The sequence below is a fragment of the Bombyx mandarina genome, chromosome 10 (assembly GCF_030267445.1).
Source record: "Bombyx mandarina strain Sakado chromosome 10, ASM3026744v2".
Taxonomy (NCBI): Eukaryota; Metazoa; Arthropoda; class Insecta; order Lepidoptera; family Bombycidae; genus Bombyx; species Bombyx mandarina.
In genome coordinates, this window is record NC_143217.1 from 14401951 (window position 1) to 14417695 (window position 15745).

General features: G+C 38.4%; 3 protein-coding genes across 4 annotated transcripts in view; 2 read left to right on the forward strand and 1 right to left on the reverse strand.

The window, feature by feature from the left end:
* Positions 1 to 15745, forward strand: part of mmd (disintegrin and metalloproteinase domain-containing protein mind-meld) — a 937314-nt gene that overhangs the window by 657969 nt on the left and 263600 nt on the right. The gene's annotated exons all lie outside the window — the stretch shown is intronic.
* Positions 1 to 15745, forward strand: part of sni (SDR family oxidoreductase sniffer) — a 241398-nt gene that overhangs the window by 30218 nt on the left and 195435 nt on the right. The window lies entirely within an intron of this gene.
* Rabex-5 (Rabaptin-5-associated exchange factor for Rab5) lies at positions 70 to 15696 on the reverse strand. Of its 2 annotated transcripts, XM_089730690.1 has the most exons (11): positions 15553 to 15696; positions 14818 to 14975; positions 10649 to 10828; positions 9763 to 9986; positions 8990 to 9099; positions 6286 to 6452; positions 5884 to 6020; positions 4984 to 5094; positions 4189 to 4299; positions 2923 to 3057; positions 70 to 2160 (listed from the first exon to the last, which is right to left on the reverse strand). In XM_089730690.1, exons 2-11 carry the CDS (start codon positions 14960 to 14962, stop codon positions 1426 to 1428), a joined length of 2055 nt encoding a protein of 684 aa, XP_089586816.1. In that variant the 5' UTR covers positions 14963 to 14975; positions 15553 to 15696; the 3' UTR covers positions 70 to 1425. The 2 variants fall into 2 exon arrangements, with proteins under 2 accessions (XP_089586816.1, XP_028038178.2); XM_028182377.2 differs by lacking the exon at positions 15553 to 15696 and having other exon boundaries at positions 14818 to 15016.

Consider the following 15745-nt stretch of genomic DNA (forward strand, 5'->3'; position numbering starts at 1 on the left):
CGTCTGCCTACAAGGGCAATAAAAAATAAAATAAAAAAAAACTACACAATACTGAATAAAAAATTATGATTTTCAAAAACCAATTTATTCATCCAACATGCTCTTTACGTATGAACGATATTACAAAAGGTAAATTGACAGAACAATGTTAAATTCATTTTCAAATTACATATACAACCTTAAAACTAAAAAAAAATATATAATTGCAATAAATAATAGGATTCAAACAAATATCACTTAAATAAGGGATCATTGTTTTTTCTGTTGTAACCCACGGACTCTTTGTTGATCGGTTACAACCAGCCATCAAAGACAGCAATATGGCCGCCGTCGCGTCGCCTCTAAGATACCAATGTACTTAGTGTGAGTTTTATAACGCTCTCGATAACGTAAAAGTTAACTCAAATTAGTACGCAGTTGGAACAGCGCCCCTAGCGGCAAACGTTCCAACTCTACAAATTTGAGTTAACGTTTACGCTATCGAGAACGTTAAAAAACTCACTCTAAGCACGCAGATTCAAATCTTCAACTGTATTGTACAACAATTATCATAACTTTTCAAACGCGTAATTTCTTCGGCACTAATTAACACGCACAAGATTGCGGTCTCTATTTAAGGCAACATTTTGAATTCCCAAAAAAAAAAAAACAATAGAAATATGTTGCAAATGTGGGTTCATAGTTTATTATTTAGATGTGACAGTATCTAGGATCCGCTGAACGATAGGCGATCAATTCAAATAGTAAATATTCATTTAAGACTTTATCAACTTTGGCTTTGAACTTATCAAGGATGTCATCTTTAATAATTAATCTTTAATTAACAATCACAATTGGATTTGTGAGACTTATAAAAGTACTTTACTGAATATTTAATATTTTGGAGGTATGTCTGTTTGACCATAGAAATAAAGCGATGGTACATTGCGCTCTGATGCAAGTAGGCAACGTGAAATAATGGTAGCATATTTTTTTGGTCTACAAAAGAATATGAGCTCACAACATACCTAATATTATTAAGTTGTTGTCGAAGCCCAAAAAATAATGCATGATCATTGCTGAACTGATATGGGGGTTCGTGGTGCAACTGTGTCCCACTCTTCGAACCAGAATGCGGGCCCCCTTCGCTACACAACCTGGTGTTAAGTGGTTACTGGAGCCCATAGACATCTACAACGTAAATGCGCCACCCACCTTGAGATATAAGTTCTAAGGTCCCAGTATAGTTACAACGGCTGCCCCACCCTTCAAGCCGAAACGCATTACTGCTTCACGGCAGAAATAGGTGGAGCGGTGGTACCTACCCGTGCGGACTCACAAGAGGTCCTATCACCAGTAAATTTACATTTGGAGGAGAAACTCAACTAAACCATTCTAAGCTGAGGGATTTTAAATATTGTTAAATAAAAATAGTTGTTTAATTAACTAAGTTGGCTTCGCGCTGTTTTGAGGCTGTATCGGTGAGGGCAGCAGGCAGGCGGCCGTGGGGGAGCCGCTGTCGTCCAGAATGGACGCTCTACCCTCATCGTTGTCCAAAACAGAACCGAACGGATCCGGCCTGTGCACGACCTCGTAGGGGTCCGACTCGCGCGCGTTATCCACGATGCTAAATTCATCAAAGGACTCCAGCAACTTGTACGAGTCTTTTGAGGTCTGAGGTGCGAATGGATCGAAGGTCCTTCGGCGGTCGGGGGCGGGGGGGTCCTCCGCCAGACTGGTATCCGCGCTGAAATCTGACAGGTCTATGTCGTAATTGACGTCGCTCAGTCCGGGGATGTTGTCCGGGAACTCGTCCGGGGTCAGCACCTCGTCTAGAGACCTGCAGTCGAACGGCGTGAGGACCATCGGGGATGGGGTCAGTAGTTCCGTTGAACTGCTCTGCTTGAGGTCGGAGAGGCGGTCCAGCTGCGGCGACTTGGACGGGGATCGCTCCTCGACCACTTCGAAGCCTAAGATATTTAGTTTTTCGGTTTCGTCGATGACTACGCTCGGCTCGTTGAGCAGCGCTGGTGGTTCTGAGGTCCGCGCCGGGCCGGGCTCGGTGGAGGGCGGCGGCGCGGACCCGACGCCCTCGCGTCTGAGGCGCGGCAGTTCTCGCCGCGGTTTGATCTCCAGGGGGGTCTTCGCTAAGACGTCTTGAACTTTCTTCGCGATTTGTTCCTGTAAAGTATCGTGTTGTTTAGGACACTGAGAATTCGTTCACCCATCAAAGTAGAGACTTAGAATATACAGGAGACTGGGGACGTGCAATAAATAAAAAACGATTGTTAACGCTGGATTTTACTGGTGGTAGGACCTCTTGTGAGTCCGCACGGGTAGGTACCACCGCTCAACCTATTTCTGCCGTGAAGCAGTAATGCGTTTCGGTTTGAAGGGTGGGGCAGCCGTTGTAACTATACTTGAGACCTTAGAACTTATATCTCAAGATGAGTGGCGCATTTACGTCGTAGATGTCTATGGGCTCCAGTAACCACTTAACACCAGGTGGGCTGTGAGATGGTCCATCCATCTAAGCAATAAAAAAAATCTACGAAATCTGAAGGAGCAATGTTGAAATTGTTATTTATGTTTACCTACACCATTTACACTTTAATTTATCGCCGTGCCGGGAAGCTAACTTGTTCGCAACATAAAAAAAATTAAGAAAAAACCTGTATAAAGAAAATACAAGCTCAAGATCGATTTGGAAGTTTTATTCAAGAAACCCAAGCATCCAACAACGAATAAAAATGCAATAGATCATTTATGTTACTTCTTTTCTAAATTAAAGCAACACGTTTTGAGTCGTGTGTAAATTGTATTTCCTTTATTTCGAACAGTACTTCTTACTTCATCTCAAATCGGAACGCACGGTGCTTTGAGGCAGATATAGACGCCTGCGTGTCCCCCCCTTACCCCTACTCATATAAAGTCGTGACAAACCTCAAATGTAGCCGCGTTGTTCGCCATGTTCTCGGCCTCCCTCTGTATCTCTTTGGTCTGTTCTAGAAGTTTCGCTGCTAGAGCGCTCTGTTCCTCGGCCTCGCGTGTGGCGCCGCACAGCGACAACGCGGCCGCCTGGTGGGGAACACATTAATTAATTACAACAGGTAAGGTAGTAAGTACCTCTAGTACCTCAGGCAGGGATAAATCTAAAATCAAACTAACAGCGGCCGTAGTTAAATCTGAAATCTACTACCACTCCGATATACAAATACACTAGCTACTAGATCGACGGTTGCACAAAAATTAGCAACACTTAGATGTCCTGTATCGCTTTACTCTCCGAGCCTTTGAACCTTTTTGCTGGTGGTAGGACCTCTTGTGGGTCCGTGCGGGTAGGTACCACCACCCTGCCAAATTCCATGAAGCAGTAATGCGTTTCGGTTTGAAGGGCGGGGCAACCGTTGTAACCATTCTTCTTCTCAGTCGCATGCACTTTTGGCAGTCTGGCCGTGGTCATCACTTCGGGTGGTGATCTTGACCAGACGTCGCCATTACTCGCGTACCGCGACCCTTCTTATACACTCGTTAACGTTACCGTTTAGAGCTGCCTTTGTTTGGTCGGTCCATCATAATGGTGATCTTATACGCGGTCTTGTACCCTTGTACCCTTAACTATACTTGAGAATATACTAAAAAAAGAAAAAGAAAACCCGTGGTGCATTTTAATCGCAGGTAGATAGGGTCGGGACATAACGAGTGACTAATTTAATCAATAAATAATTGTTTAAAAAAACTAACAAAATACGCTTGTATAGAAAAAAACAACTAAAAAATAGAGAATAAATTTTAATAAATTTGAATTACAAATAGTGTAAGAAAAAATGATTTTATTGTAAAAAAAAACGTGGGGTGCATGGTATCAGTAGTTATAAATATTTTATGAATAGAGAAGGATTAATTTGATAATATCCTTAAAAGCATTCAATTTATTATTATTTTTTCTTTTTTTATAGTTGGATTTTCTATAAAAGCGTTTTTTTTTTGTTTTTTTAAACTATTATTTATTTTTCATTTTTAGTTGAATTTCAATTTTTTCAATTTATTTTTTTAATATTAAATTGTCATCGGTCCTTAATAAGTATGCCAAATTTCGAGTTAATCCGACGTTTTGAGGGCGTTCAAAACCATGTTCAAAGATTCCGTTACAAACATACATACATACGTCTGAAGCTAATGAAAGTGTATTAAAAAATGGAAGCTCACCCAAGCACTCCCGCCTATGGAGGCCGGCATCGCCATGTAGCACTCGAACTCCTTCTTGTCCATGCTCAGAGACTCCGCCGTCATGTTCTGAATGAACGACACCGCACAGCACTGCAGTACAAACAACACACACATATATAATAATATATGTAGAGGGGGGGGGGGAGGAAGAGAGAGAGATAGGCGTAGGCGTGCGAACAAAAAAGACAAAAGTTAATTTATATGTTGCAGAATGACTGAATTTAAGATTAAATTGTACAGGCGAATACTAATTTGTCTGTAGCATACAGCTTAATTATGGGTGCAAGGCATTGTCTCTTTTTTTCGACCTATACATCGACTAATTACGGTATAGAATTAATATAATAAAAATAAAATAAAAAACTTTCCGAACTGGAATTGTTTCGTTGCAGAAGTTAAAAGGATGGCCCCTTCCCTAGTAAGCCTTCAACTATCACCAATAATTACGCAATCTTCATTACATTATTTATTTATTTATGTACACACAAAAAAGAAGACACAGTACAGAGTAATAGGAAAATTATGTACAAAGGCACTGCTTATTTCTTTAAGAAATCTCTTCCAGCAGACCTGCGAGAGAATTATGAGAATAATAATTAAAAGTGATGAGTATGTGTAGTACCGCTAAAATAACAAATACAACATGAGAATTATAGTAATGCACATACACATAGCAATTACAATTACATTTGTGATCCTCATTTCCATTGGGCACTCATCAACACACACACACACACACACGATGCGTTTTACAAAACATTTAATTATACGAACCAAGTTAGTAAAGTAGTAGCCACCCTCGCCGGTCATCAGCCTCTGGGCGTTGCAGAAGCGGGTCACGTAATTAATGTTGCTTATCAAACGTGGCGGATTGGCTTTCAGGACCTGGGGAGCAAAAACGGCAGATGTAGCGACGGCTGTCTCCAATCGCCGGGCCCCAGCCGGTAGAGGGGACGGCTGAGGCCCGGATCCCCCACGCAGGCCGCATCAGGTCCCGGCTGCACCAGGCTGCGACCTCGCTTCGGACGTGACAGTGATTAGAAGAAAGAGACGGTTCTCTGTTCGCACCGCCGCCGTCCAGTCAGGTAGGGGGAGAGAGCTTACACAAAGCTGGAGGCCGCTACGCAGTATTGCACTTAGGAGGGACGAGCGATGCGGCGCCAGAGACTAGTAGACGTAGACGTAGATTGGGGAGAATGGGGACTAGGGGTAGAATAGGGACAAATCTAGGTTGTCATCATATCATAATCATAATTTTATTGGTATTACCCTAAAAAAACCACTGAAATTTGTGTTGGAATTGGAAAACGTCCCGATTTCCTTTTTTTCTTCCTTACCTATGCTGATAGCCTTGAAAGGCTGTTTCAGCCTCTTCTTGACGTGACGGGGCTCAAACCGGGAGTGTTGCTAGCACTGGCCCTAGCAAGAGCGGTGCTTCGCAGAATCTACCACCGGATCGGAAACGCGACCAACTGAGAAGATCCGACGAAAAACTCAGTGGGCTGTGTCTATGGGTTAATTTATTCATCGCAAACGATGGGTTCGGCGAGGACGGTCACCAGAAATCCTATTCCCCCCAATCTACTGTATGTCATGTTCTATTTCAATGGTGGTGAAGATTAACGGTGAGTCAGTGGTCAATTAATGGCGAAGAGATCTCGGAGCGATACTGACGGTGAGTATGAGCGCGGGCAGCAGGTCGTCGGCGGAGGCGGGCGCGGGCGCGGCCAGCCGCAGCACGTGGCGGGCGCAGCGCCGCACGCGGGCCAGCTTGGCGCCCGACCAGCGCGCCGCGTCCATACCCAGCAGCTCTGGATAATATAAAAACCAAAACTTTCTTAAACCAAATCTCATTTTTAAAAACATAATGATGAAATCATTTAAATTGGTGTCAAATTATTATTATTTTTCTTAGATATGTGAACGAGCTCACAGCCCACCTGGTTAAGTGGTTACTTGAGCCCATAGACATCCACAACGTAAAACCATAGAGGACATTTCATGTCTTTAGATGAAAAAAACTGTGCTCAATGTAATATTAGGTTTAAGTCACAGTTACAGATAACGTATACATACCGCTTATAGCCTTGTAAAGCAGCCGTCGGCATTCAGCATTGTTCCTGTCCAGTTTACATTCGAGGTGCTTTTCCCCCACCCAGCTCAGTTGCTGTATCCGCTCCGACATGGCGCGGTCCTGGCGTTCGTCATCGGTTCCACTCGGCGAAAACACTATGGACGGCAACCTGAGCGCGGAGGAACGGTTCAATATCATCAAATCACAACAGAGTTCATTTCACAAATGCCCCTTTCTTATATATTCATTTTATTAACGACTAGCTGTACTCGCCCGCTTCGCTGGACATTTATAATTAACATTATTATTTATTGTCATTATGATTAGGGAGTCCAACACTCATATAAATATTAGCCTATCCATTAAGTACATGTATTTTCTACATGGATACCTTATTTCAAGTCAATCAGATGCATGGTTCAGTAGTTATAACGGAACATCCGTAAAAACCACTGTAGATTTATATATTAGTATCGATAGCTTCTTACAACACAGTAACCCTATGTATATTTCTTCGACAAATTATTATATGAGTTTTAAAAATACTTTTAGGATTTACGCTTCTGCTTGGTGTTCATTGTGGAGAGATTTATGAAGAATAACTTCTTTCCTTTTCGTTGCGAAATCGCTTGTTTCGCTGTTCAAATCTAATAATCTAATAAATAAACTAACTCTGGCGGGCGACACCGGGCTCTTATATATTCAGAGAGCTAGGCTCTAGGATATTCGAGAAAGTTTGAGAATATTTTCTTTCTCACACCTTCTAGAATGTTCTCAACATTATCATCCGCCGTAACAACAGCTGTAGCATACGTAGTAAGGGCGCGAAATATAAAAACCTAAATTTTAAAATGTTTTCAGAACTAATTTGAATAACTAAAATTATGTCGCTTCAACTCCAAAATATAAGTTAGCTACTGCTGTATAAATACACAAAATTTTATAACTTTATTATAGTAACAAATGTAATCAAGACTTTATTGAAATTTGAATTTTAAATTTCGCGCCATTACTACACATGCTGCAATTGCTCGCAGCGCCTTTCGAAATGCAACCCAAATAATTGTTGTTCTGAATGAAGTTCAAATACTCGACAACAGATGGCGGCACTACACTTAATTTCCAAGTTGGAGAGTTGGAAAAGCCCATAAATATTTTAAAACACGCCTTTAGGTTAAAACGGGAACTTTCTTGTTCGAGGAGGGATAAAGGGCTATCACGCTATATAAGTCCCTTTATCGTACCGGGACTCCTTTTTAAGTTTTATCGGCACGCTCATTTTATCAACTTAGTTTTATTATATATAATGATATTCATATGCATGTAGTAAAAAGTGGTTATTTCAATATTACAAACAGACACTCCAATTTTATTTATATGTATAGATTAGAATATACGTAAATTTTAATTAATACCGTATTTAAAGTTCTAAGAATCACGATATCTCAAGAAGCCTAAGGTTTGGGCTTTGCCGATTTAGACATCTCATATTGAACATTACAATTGAAGATATGAGTGGATGAAGGGGTTAAGTACGAATTTTAAGATTTTTGAGTTTTTACATTGAATGAAGGTGTTTTTTGCCTATAAACCATATTAGATCTTAAAACTCCGGGTTTAAAGGCTATTTTTAGAAATTGCGTGTGATGAAAGAGTTATGTACCAAGAAAAATTACAAGTAACAAAAGTTTGTTGCCCGTTTTCTCAAAATTAACAAATTGTATCATATCCTCTTCATCCACTCATGTCTTCAATTCATATTTGGTTATATGCATAATATGATAATATACCATATTTTGAACTTTTTATAAATAATTTATTTAAAATCTACATGTCGTGTCTTCAAATGACAAGAAAATGAAGAAAATTTTACTCGAAAACCTTTGCAAGATTTAAGCAAAAAAATATACGAGGTTATGTTTGATCTGTGTCAATAGAGATATAAATTTTATATTCTTTATCCTTAGGATAATCTGTACAAATTTATGTTTGAAAATCTTTCTTGGACTTTTTGGCGGGAACGCGAAGAGTGAAGTTGTGTGATTTGTTTTATTTTGTCTATTTAGTGTTTTTTCAGGTTTAAATGTGTAATAATGGTGGTTTATTAACTGTTTAATATCTGTGAAAGTGCACAAGTGTGGGAAAATCAAACAAAGCCGCTGGACGTAACTTCTCGGGATCTTCCAAAAAGTCCACTGAAAAAATCTCAGTAAATGACCACCATTTTACTGATATTATATTTCATCCCATATCATCTCATTTCATTTAAAGTCATCCCAGTTGATTAATGTCTCAAATGAATCATCTTCATTTCATTTCACTCTATATTATCATTTTTCATAAAATTAAGAATATAAATTAAAATAAGACATGACTTAAAGGTCTTAGCTACCAGGTCATAAAATTCCTTAAAAAAAAAAAAGAAAATCTTTCTAGACTTTTTGGCGGGAACGCGAGGAGTGAAGTTGTCTGATTATATATCATGCCATATCAACTCATCTCATTTCATTTAATTTCATCCCAGTTGATCTCAAATTAATCATCTTCATTTCATTTCACTCCTAAATTATCATTTTTCATAAAAATAAGAATATAAATTATAATAAGACATGACTTAAAGGTCTTAGTTACCGGATTATAAAATCCCTTTAAAAAAAACAGTTTTTTTTTTTTAATTCTGTCTAAAGTCTGCATATCATTACTTACTCATGTAGATAGGTCATGGCGTGTTTCTCGACGAAATCTATGAGCAGCTCTCTGGCGTCCGAGTCTACAGATGCGTAGTGCTGCGACGTTTCCATGTGCTTCATGAAGCGCTGGTGCGTGAAGGAAAATAATGAGGTACTTTTTTTTTAACATTGGCTCAAATGGACTGTTACCCGAGCCCAGGGTCAGAGTGGTCTAAATAACTGTGCGTCAAAAACCGCCTCACATTAAAGGGACCATGTGACCTGTAAGGGCATCACCATCCATTTTTTTTTATTGCTTACATGAATGGACGAACTCACGGCCCACCTGATGTTAAGTGGTTACCGGAGCCCATAGACATCTACAACGTAAATGCGCCACCCACCTTGAGATATAAGTTCTAAGATCTCAGTATAGTTACAACGACTGCCCCACCCTTCAAACCGAAACGCATTACTGCTTCACTCCAAAAATAGGCAGGGTGGTGCTACCTACCCGTGCGGACTCACAAAAGGTCCTACCAGCAGTAATTACGCAAATTATAATTTTGCGGGTTTGATTTTTATTACACGATGTTATTCCTTCACCGTGGAAGTCAATCGTGAGCATCTGTTAAATACGTATTTCATTACAAAAATTGGTACCCGCCTGCTGGATTCGAACACCGTTTCATCGCTCGACACGAAAGCACCGGACGTCTTATCCTTTAGGCCACGACGACTTACAAAACATTATCACACCACTAGTACACTGGACAACACAACAGAGAAACACTCAGTTTCACTACTCACCTGGTACTGCTTCTGCACCCTCTCCGAGAGCTCGTCCACATTCATGATGGCAGCCCATTTTATGACATCCAGGATGAAGGTGTGAACGAAGCCCCTAGCGTCCCGGTCTATCTGGGGGGGAAACGAGGGAAAGCGGACCCGGAAGTCTGCCTTCATACCTTCGAACACTGCGGTCGGAATCTTAAACTCTGGCTGACGTCTTTCCGCTGGAATTTCATGGTCATCTGAAATGAATAAATAGCTATAAAGCTTAGCACAATCTCACTATGATTTTGTCCGATAGATCTGTTCTTGTATTTATTATAATTGTATTGTAATAAATGTAGAGATCGCAGCGAATAAAATAAACATCATCTTCTGTTATTATAATAATTAATTATTATTTTTTATTGCTTAGATGGGTGGATGAGATCACAATCCACCTGGTTTTAAATGGTTACTGGAGCCCATAGACATCTACAACGTAAAGGCGCCACCCACCTTGAGATATCAGTTCTAAGGACTCAAGTATAGTTACAACGGCTACCCCACCCTTCAAACCGAAACGCGTCACCGCTTCACGGCAGAAATAGGCGGGGTGGTGGTACCTACCCGTGCGGACTCACAAGAGGTCCTACCACCAGTAAATAAATTTGAACAAGTATATAAACATGTATTCTATCAGTTTATAAAATTACACAGTCTTTTTTAGTCTAGAAAAGGGAAAACCTACTCTTCCTCTCTTTATAATCAAGGGCATACCCTAAACTAAAGTATTAAAATCGATAAAAACTAAAACATACATTTTTGGTATTTACAAAAAAACAAAAATTTATGAGTTAAGCCACTTTAATTCTACAGGTGCGGTTATGACAAAACAATTAAACAAAAACCTTGTATTGTATACCTGTGATATTCTTCTTGAACACGTTAAACTTTAGTAGATTAGTCTTCTTGAGCGTTTCGCTTTGTCGCAGGCGCTTCTCTTCGAACTTCGAGAAGGACGCGTGCGAGGACAACTTGAGGCCGCGTTCGGACTTCCTCTGGTCCGATCTAGGAAGAGTCGATGTAAACGATGAGGCTTTCTCTGTTCGAAATAAAGGACATGGAATAATTAACCGAATCGAAATAAAGGACATTGAATAATTAAACGAATACATTTCTCGATGTCACACGGAAATAGTAAAAGTTACGTTTTTTTCCTACCTATACTGATAGCCTTGAGAGGCTATTTCAGCTTCGCCCTAACGTGTGTAGGTGAGCTCACGGGGCTCAAACCCCAATGTTGCTAACACTGGCCCTAGCAAGAGCAGTGCTTCGCAGAATCTACCACCGGATCGGAAACGCGACCCACTGAGAAGATCCGGCGAGAAACTCAGTGGGCTAAAGTCACTGTGCGTCGCCTATAATGTTATGGAAGCTTTCCGTAAACGTGATTAAATTAAAGAAAAACTATGAATCTTAAAAGAGAACCACGAATGGTTCATTTTGACATACAAATATTAGTTATCCGTGGGTGTTAACAACTAATTTTCTTATTTATTGCTTAGATGGGTGGACGAGCTCACGACCCATCTGGTATTAAGTAGTTACCGGAGCCCATAGACATCTACGGCGTAAATTCCGCCACATACCTTGAGAAATGAGTTCTAGTATCTCAGTTTTTACAGTACAGCGGCTGCTCCACCCTTCAAACCGAAACGCATTACTGCTTCACGGCAGAAATAGGCAGGGTGATGGTACCTACCCGCGCGGGCTCACAAGAGGTCCTACCACCAGTAATTACGCAAATTATAATTTTGCGGGTTTGATTTTTATGACACGATCTTATTCCTTCACCGTGGAAGTCAATCGTTAACATTTGTTGAGTACGTATTTCATTAGAAAAATTGGTACCCGCCTGCGGGATTCGAACACCGGTGCATCGCTACACACGAATGCACCGGACGTCTTATCCTTTAGGCCACGACAACTTCAAATATAAATATGGGACTGCCGTTTGAGCTTCAAACCTAGCACCGGCCTATCATTGTGAATAATTATATAGAGAAATCCGTGTTTTTCATACAATTGTTTCCATATCGCCACGGTCTTAATAATTTATTTCATCATGATAAACAATATTACGTTTAAAAACTTATCTATCACCCGTCGAGAGTGTGAACTGTTACTGACAAGTTTATTGCCTTGACGCGTATCATGCTATTAGAATAACTACATTTATCTATATCTTCCATCTCCTAATCAACATATCAATTCATTTTAATTATGGTAGTTTGTTTGTTTGTTCGTATTCAAAGAAAATTTGGGCCGCTTAGGGTTGAAATTTGGATCGTAATCATTGATATTGCAGAGTAAATGTCTAGTTTAGTACCATCGACGTCCAATAGGTGGCAATCAAATCGTTTAACCAATATTATCATCATCCATACATCCATTGCTGGATTTTAAAGAGCTCCATCTACTGGATGGCTACTTTAGCAAGTTAACGCTTCACTTAGTCGGGGAATCCCCCTTATAATTTAGCTGATTCGCAGTCTTCACTCAAGCAAAATGTGGCCGTGGGAAATAATATAGAAACTACTACACTCGCTGCGAATAATTACATGCGAATAGTAGGTACATTAATGAATAAATTCGACCCGAGAAATTTCATTAAAAAAAAACCTGAACCAGTTTTATAGGGTGCAAATGCCATGCAAGGGAGGAGTGTACAAACGTTTTCAAGAGTACCAACGGCTTAAAATAAATACGTACTGAGCGCAAGTTGACAAATGAGTTACAGCCAACAACAAAAAAAACGAAACGTCTGGTAAGGAGTATCCGAAGCACGCACGGCCTGTTTCGAGAAGCAATCATGGATCCCTATCCGAATGGTGGAGCAGCCGTTGTAAAATACAATCGAAATTTCGACAACACCTCGAGCTGGTTAATCGAATTCAAGTCGTGAATACAGCAATGTAAAAGAAAGATTGTGCCTAAATTTGTGTGCTCAGTGCGAGTTTTTAACGTTCTCGAAAGCGTAAAAGTTAACTCATATTTGTATGCAGTCGGAACAGCGCCCCTAGCGGCAAACGTAGGCAGACGTTCCAACTCCATACAAAATTGAGTTAACTTTTACGCTATCGAGAACTTTAAATAACATTAAGCACACTGGCCTTTGGTTTCGTCATCTCCCTGCATAATACGTGAACGATTACATTAGATTCTGATGGCTTTGTACTATATTAATTCTGATACTTTGGACTTCACACTTGTTTTTACTAATAAACTGATAACAATCATAATACTATCGTTTGTATTTTATCTTTTAAATCTAAACTTTAATTAGTGCATTATAAAACTTGCAATAATACCACTGTTTCGGTCGAATTCTTAGTGTACTTATTGCGCCATGACCACGCAAGTTCCATTCCAAATTAGTATCCTATATAGGTATCTAAGTTTTTACAGAAACTGGATACATATTCTAGTCTTGTATGGAATAAATTGTAATCTGGGATCGCTTGAGTGTGAAATATATATTATGACTAATGTTCACCAGATTATCGAAATCCAACCTTAATCACTGACAACTCAAGATTTACATTCACTTCATGTGTTACCTTATCATTTTTGTTTTATGTTTTTGACAATTTGAAGAACAAAGATGTTTTTCAACAGCTACTAAACACAAAAGATGTAAAATAAAATCAATTTACAGACGATATGGTACTTAGCTGTTATGATTATTCTGTTTTACATATTTGTATATTGTGAACTATGTAAATAGCTTTTACACTAAACCTAAAACTGATTGGAAACAAAGAGATTGCTCTAATGAAACCTTTTTATTTTGAATTTAATTTATTTTTTACCTCTGCATTTCTGTCTGGTCTATTTAGATTTCAATTATTTTTCGTTTTAATTTTTTTTTTTTAATAGTAGTCATAGTAGTACAAACAAGTGTGTTGCGGTAAAATGTGCTGAAAGTACTTTTCGGTAAGCAGCTCCTTGGCCTTGACCCTGTCTTTGCTGACGTCCATGAGCGACGATAACCACTAACCATCAGGTATGCCATATGCTCAACTGCCAGCAAGGGCAATAAAAACAATTGCGTTATTACACGGGCAATAAAAAAATATCAAAGCAATAAAAAAAAAATTACTCAGATTACACCTATATAACTCACTAATTTGAACAATAACAAAACATAGCTACGCTTGAAAGACAAACGTGACTAAGCAACAATAACTGCTTTGTACATAAATGATAGGCAATAACCATATTTGATGCGCAAAAAATATATATTTCTAGGTCTATTAAAATCATTTCAATTCTACAGCTACTAGCTAGATTCTACTACAGCTAGATTCGTTAAAATATTATTATTTTTTAGTCTACTGTAAAGTTCACGCATTTTCTCTTAGTCACGTTTGCCTTTCAAGCGTCAATAAGTAATAAGTAACATTACAAGTTCATTGTATGCAACTATACAATAGAAATGAATAGGCATATGATATAATAATATGTGTACGACTAAAATGTATGTATATTGATGTAAAACCTAAAATATATTTAAAAAAACTACTTGACTTATTTTGTGAAATAAATAATTACATTATTTTATTATTTTATCGTTTTATACGTTATTATCTCAATATTGTCTCATTCTATGTATCTGTTAAGTCAGTATGTTATGTCACCTTCCTAACGAACATGAGTGGTAGTGGGCTTTAAACATCGGCAATGCTGGAAATACGACCACACCTATTTCTACAATAAAATATTTTAGCCTTGTCTTTCTGGAACCAAATCCTGCATGACAAATGCCACATTCTACTTTTTCCAAACCAAATCTATTTAAAATTCATTCAATTTTTAAAAAAACGGTAGGTATATGTCATATCCTAGTAATAAATGCTTACAATAACTTTTGGTACATGTGCACCTTATATACAATTAATTTTAATTAAATTGCAACAGACAGAAACCACTTAAAGTTGATATCATCTTGATATAGTATAAAGTGTGTATCTATGTAACAGACATATTAAAAAATCTCTTATTTTACATGTTTTTAATTGTAAATCTTACCTGCTTTTCTTTGCCTCTGCATCTGTTCCCTGTGACATTTCGAGCAGTACCCCTGCCATTGTGGGTTGCCAAAATAATCACATCCATTCTTGCACTTCAAGTCGTTTTGGTCGATCCGTAGTGAAGGCATCTTGGATGTTATCATGTATTTGTAGGACCTTTGAAGATTCGGAGCGTACCACATTTTAAAATATTATTTCTTAATTTACAATTTAATAATTGTACATATTGTAGCGAACAATGGACATATTTAATTTCACTTATGGTTGTATTAATTATAAAGAAATTCAATATAATTTATGAAAATTGACACAGCTGCTTTCATGTTTAATATTGTTACACAACTACATCATTTACATTTGGTTTTTTTTTGAGATCAACGTAGACGGAATAAAAAATTCACAAAAAATTATCTACACAGTTAATAATGTTATTATTGTTTTAACTATAGCAAAACATGCACGACAACGTAACATTCCCAGCACTGTTTTTTACTGGAATATTTTGCGCGAATAACGCGGCAAAATCTGTGGTTAACGCAGAAAACGGAACACATTGCCATAATCAGTCGTAACTGTGATCTTTCTACAGCTCAACGTCGTTATATAGACTGGGCTTATCGTGAAAATGTACTTGAAAATATGTGATAACCAAATCAACGTAACTATACAGTATATCGTATTTAAAGACATATGGGAATCTGTGACAAAATATAAATGAATTATATTAACTCACCTAAAAGTTTCTATTAACTTATATGCAAAAAATGATTAGTTTCTATTGTAACAGGAAAACCCTTCATAATTTTACTCTCATACTATGACAACAAACGTTCTGCCATTGAATTTTGACAGATCAAAATGTTTGACAAGTAACGTCTTGAAATTTTTAATGCTAACGTTTTAATTCCATTCCAGAATGTTGCATC